This window comes from Tupaia chinensis, unplaced genomic scaffold (genome assembly GCF_000334495.1).
Source record: "Tupaia chinensis unplaced genomic scaffold, TupChi_1.0 Scaffold139757_1, whole genome shotgun sequence".
Lineage (NCBI taxonomy): Eukaryota > Metazoa > Chordata > Mammalia > Scandentia > Tupaiidae > Tupaia > Tupaia belangeri.
In genome coordinates, this window is record NW_006199637.1 from 674,090 (window position 1) to 679,862 (window position 5,773).

Below are 5,773 nucleotides of genomic sequence, written 5' to 3' on the forward strand. Positions count from 1 at the left end.
TGTGTATGTGTGTGTGTGATTTGTCATTTTTCCCTCTATCTCTATCTTGTCTCTCTGTGGCAAGCATATGTGCCCTATGGCAAAAACCTTTTTAAAAATTGCAAAAATGAAGAGAAAAAACCCACTAGTTGCAATTTGCTATCTTCCTCACTGATCCTAAATCTTAATATAACCCTGTTTTCTAGCCTCAAATTTAAATAAGTTTCTAGATTCCAATGAATCTTTATCTTGGATTTAGTCCTCTAATCTCTGAATCAGTTTTTAAAAATATGCCACCACCTTTATTCCTCATCCAGAAGAATGAAGAGAAGAGAGCAAGTATCCCTCAGGTAATGCCCTTACTATCCAACCTGCTGCTCTATGGCTAGGGATCTAAGGTCTGTTCTTGAATTACAAGAGTGAGACTGCCAGGAGCAACCAGCATTTTCTTCAAATTGCCTAACCTTTAGACTGCTGGTCAGAATTAAACAATTTAATCAGTAAAGAGGCTTTAAACAGTCTGACAGTCCCTAGAAAGGTTAAGTCTATGAATATTCCTTCCTATTCACACACAACTTCCTAATCGTTATCACAGGACCCAGCAATTCCACTCCTAGTTATTGATATATATCCAAGAGAACTGAAAAAAAAAAAAAAAACCCATGAGGTTTTTCAACAAGTTCATGGAAAATGCATGTTATGAAAACTAGATTTCAATAATTCTTTGTACCAAAATCAACTCATACTTAAATCTCATTTTCCCACAAACTTTTGAAATCTTGCCCTTAAGTCCACTCAAAATCTTATGTTGACAGTGGCATTATTGACAATAGCCAAAAAGGAGCAACACAGTTCACATGTCCATCAACTGATGAATTTTTTTTAAGATTTTAATTTGACTTTATTATTATTATCATTATTATTTTCCAGTTTGATCAGAGACACACAGAGAGAGAGAGAGAGAGAGGAAGTGAGAAAGCAAGCCACCAGGTCTGAGACTTGAACCGTGGTCGGCCATGTGGGAGTCCAGCGCCTTTAACCACCATGCCACTTGCCGGCCCCCTGATGAATTTTTTAACATGAGCCTGGCATGACGATGGAATATTACTCAACCATAAAAGGAATGAAGTACTGATAAATGCTATAACATAGATGAACCTTAAAATATTTAAAGAAACCAGTCACAAAGCCCATATATTGTATACTTTCATTCTATGAAATGCCTAGAACAGGCACATCTACAGAGACAGAAAGTGTAGTAAATTAGTGGTTGCCCAGGGCTAGAGAGGCACGATGAAGGGAAAAGGAAAATGCCTGCCATTGAGAATAGGGTTTTTTGCGTGGGGGGATGTAGGAATAAACAAGTTCTAAAGTTGATTGTAATGATGGTTATACAACTCTGAAGACATACTAAAACCACTGAATTTTTTATTTTTGTCAGAAAGTGCAAGTAGCTGCCAGAGAGAGGGGAAGGGAGAAAACACCAGGGTACGACAGTCACACTGCAATCCTTTCCCCATTCTTCCATCCTGTTGGGATTTTGGGCATGCACGCACATGAGCCTGGCATGTTTTTCAAGCTGCCGCGGCTGGGATTGGAACTGCATGTTTGGTCATGTGGGGATTAGTTCCCTTAACCATGAGACCACGGGCCGGTCCCAAACTACTAAATTATACATTACAAATAGGTAAACTGCATGGTAGTAAGTTGTATCTTAATGAAGCTGTCATTTCAAACACGGGGGGCTTTAATCTGGTTTCATTAATCTATCTCATCTTTCAAATCCACTCCTTTTTTTAACCTTCACAAAGACACTAAAAAGGAAAACTTTCTATTTGCTATTCTGTTAGTTTAACTAAGCACTAACAGTACATGATCTGCAAGAAAGGAAAGAGATATATACACTAAATGATCATAGCAGTTCCATAAACTCAGACTTCTGTGTCAGAACTCAGTGAAGATTAAGTGAAAAATTGAATTAAAGGAAATAAAAACAACAAGAAAATGTTACAAGATTTTTATACAGCTTCTAGTAGGCCAAAAATACAAACACAATCTTTGTCTACTATGGAAGTTTACACAGAGAGCTAATGCTCTACAACTCATGGTCCAACAAGTCAAGTTCAATTCTGTGACAACCTGCAAACAAACAAACACAAAACAAAAAACACCTTAAGAAACATTCTATCACACAGCAAATATCTTTTGAGTATTTCTGAAAACATTCCAATGTCAAGGAAAAATGTTTGTGATGTAATACTTCATGAAAAACTAACTCATTAAGCTATATAAAGAACATTCTAATAATGTAAAATATTCCAACAAAAATACACCAAAATTTTAGCAGGGATTGTGGAATTATTGGGACTTTTTTCTTCTATACGTCTCCATTTCACTGATCTTCTACAATAAGAATGCCTTACTTTTATAATCAAAAGCAATTTTTTTTAAAAAAGAGATTGTTGCTATAGGGCCTGTGTACTTTCCAGAGACAGAGACAGAAAGCGAGAAATCACCCCCCAGGGGGGGATGGCCATCCCTCCTCCTCCATTCTCCTCTCAGGATCTTGGGCACGCACACAAGCACACGCACATGCACCTGGTGTGAGTTTAAGTCACCGGGTCCAGGACTCAAACTGCGGTCGACTACATGGGAGTCCAGTGACATAATCATTACGCCATCTGCTGATCCCAAGAAAAGCAAATCCTAAACACACAGTTTCATATGTATTATCAAATATATAATAAACATATGGTAATTATCATCAGCTGGCACAGCCCAGTTTTTAAATACTTGGATCAAGTCTGTGGTTGGAAACAGAGTTGGCACCATCTTAAACAGCCCGCAGCAGTGTTCCATACTAACCTCCTTCCAAACACATCAGATTCTCCTCATACCATTCCACTTCTCACAAAATAAATTCAGCATTTAGATTTTGGACAAAGTTCCCCAGGTGATTCTGTTAAACTCCTCCCACTTCCCTAATTTCTTTGAGAAACATTTATCTAAGTTAAAAAAAAAATAATCACTGGATTGTCTAGGATTCCATTTAAATTGTCAGTCAAGAGCACTGATTAACCACAAAACATGGTAGCAGAGTCATTACGGGAGATAAAACAGAAGTCTTTCATTTTTTTCTTTTTTAGTTCTAAGTAAAGCTTAACCCAAGAATATAGGCTGAAGGAATATGCACTATCCAAGTAATACACTAATATTTTTGTTTTACATTAAATAGCATAGATTTATTTAAACATTATAAAGACTGTACTACATCAATAATATGCCCACCCAAAAAATAAATCCCAAAGCAACTCCTAAAATATATTTATTATAAGTGTGTATAGTTGATTGGCAATTTGATGTAGTAAAAATAAGAAAAAAAATCAGGACTATCTCATGGAACTATTAATACACTCAGCATTTTAAACTGAGATCAGGTCCTGCTGATTTTTTTCCTCCTACTCTAAAGAAATTCTGGTCAAATTTTGACTTCTACTTTCATTTAGCACTTGAAAGAAAGAAAGGAAGGAACAAAATCTAACTACCACTATTCTTCTAGACAGCTTTTTAAAAAAAATCACTTAATTTTAAGTTAAATTTAACTGACAATGCAAAACTAAATTTCTTTTTCTTTGAATACTAAAAATTATTACTAGAGAATTCACGTGTGCTTTCTGGACAAGTACTCAAACAGGTCTAGACTTAGGGAGGAACTTGGATACTAAGTCCCAGAGAGACCTTATTAAACTAAATATGCCTCGACAAGATTAAGAAGTAAATACTGAAACTGTTTTAACAGAATGTGTGTGGAACACAGGAACAGAGAGGGCTGAAAAATGCCTAAAAAGTCACTTTTTCAGACTGGGAGCTCCTTAAGTGAACAGATACATTTTATCTTTGGATTCCCTGTGCCTGGCACCAAGGAGGTCTGTGAGTGCTTGCTAAATTAAAAGAGGAAAATGTGTCTGGACTGGAATTCTTAACACAAATGGAACCACTTAGGCTATTTTCTCCCAGTGTCTCCCCTCCCCCCCAAAAAAACCCTTAAACAATATATTCTAATGAAATTTATTAAGTATCTGTAATCATAAAAAGGAGTGTCTGATGTAAAAGGTTCCAGATCAAACAGAAAACACATAAATCCATTGTGATTTATGCTTAAAAGAAACACAAATATATGAAAAATAAAATATTGATGTACACCAATTTTTAAAATAAATTTACAAAGTTTAAAATACATAAAAATGATGGTAGGCCTAAACTTTCTCAAAAGTTAACTAGACAAATTTTTAAAATAAAAATTTCCCTGATGAAGCCATGAACAATTACAAAACACATTTTTTTCAAACAAGTTTGTCACAGACCCAGCAAGATGATCACCTCTGTTACAGACACAAAGTCTTAAGTAGTGAACCCTGCAGGCACCAGGGGCCTCCCCAAGTAATAATAGACAAGGAAAAGGCAAATGAGAGTTCCTGGTAAAACTTTTGTTTCATACTTAATCTTCAGACTGCTAGAAGGCTGGAACAAATAGACTGTATTTAGTTACACAACAGATACACATAGAACTTATGTTGTTTTAAATACTCAATAAAAAATGAATTAACCCCCCCACAACCATACCGACTTCTTCGAAGATTTTTCCATCCCCAAGTACTATCTGCTTCACTGTAGTAAACAATTACCTTAGGTGATTGGAAAGCAAATAGCAGTACTTTTTCAATCCTTCCATGGGGTCTGACAAAAGGGACTCTAAACTGTTTAAGGATGCTTAAATTCTTCCTTACAGACTTAGAAATCAATTACAAAGGACGTGAATTTTAGGGTAAAGGGACTCTAGCAGACACTGCATTTAGCTTTGAATATCATCCTGCAATGAATCAACACATTCACCTCCTGGTCTGTCTACCTTTCCTTTCCCTCATCCCTTCCCCCTTTACATTCCTAAAAAAAAACTATTTAATATTAAAAAAAAAAAAAACACTACGCGGAAATTTCAAATGCTGAGATCTGTAAATATTTTTTAAACACAAGGGAAGCTTTACAATAGACCTTTATTTACTAAGTTTGTGCGCAGAAATTAAACTCTGCTCACATCTAAATTCTCAAACCCAAAGCCAATTCCTTCGGCAAATCTATGTATTTCTTATCCTCATCTTCGACATGATTAATAAGATTTTTGTTGTACTATTTTTTTTTTCGAGCGGAATTATAAATAGTGGGTAAGTTCCCGCTAATTTTGTCCTCGCCTTAAGAGAGAAGTGTTTCATGTAAAAATGCACACCGGATGAAACCGGCCTTGGAGGAGGTGTTTTTTAGTTTTTTAGTAAAACTCACTCCCGGAGCAGGATCGCAGGCAGTCAAGGGCAATGCACAAAGAGAACCGAGAAGGAGCACGCAGTCCTCGGCCACACAAAGCCCGGGGGGCAGCATCCCCGGAAGGGTCAGCAGAGGCCAGCCCGGCGGCCTTCCCGAGGCGCCCTCTGCGGAGGACCTCTCCGCATCCCCAGGCTGGCGCACCTCGGTCTCCGGAGTCCGCGGGCACCCGTCTTGCCGCCCGCCTCCCCGACCGCAGTCCGCGAGGCCGATTCCCGTCGCTCGGGCCTCGGCGGTGCTGGGGCAGCGAATGCCGGAGAGGCGCCCTCCCTCCGCCGGCGGCCCGCACTCACCCTCCAGCAATCGGGTGATGAGGCTGTCCACGTTCAGCTCCCCGTCCGCCATCTTGTCGGCACCAGACTCTCCTTCCCGGCCGCGCGAACAAGGGCTTCTCGGCGGGGGGGGGCGGGGGCGCGGG

General features: G+C 38.7%; 1 protein-coding gene across 1 annotated transcript in view; it reads right to left on the reverse strand.

Annotated features, from left to right (window-relative positions):
- Positions 1-5,767, reverse strand: part of PPP1CB (protein phosphatase 1 catalytic subunit beta) — a 42,719-nt gene extending 36,952 nt beyond the window's left edge. The window contains exon 1 of the mRNA XM_006162126.2: positions 5,649-5,767. Within this exon, the coding sequence (XP_006162188.1) occupies positions 5,649-5,700 (52 nt within the window). The 5' untranslated portion in view covers positions 5,701-5,767. The remainder of the gene's footprint in view (positions 1-5,648) is intronic.
- Between the last annotated feature and the right edge of the window lie 6 nt (positions 5,768-5,773).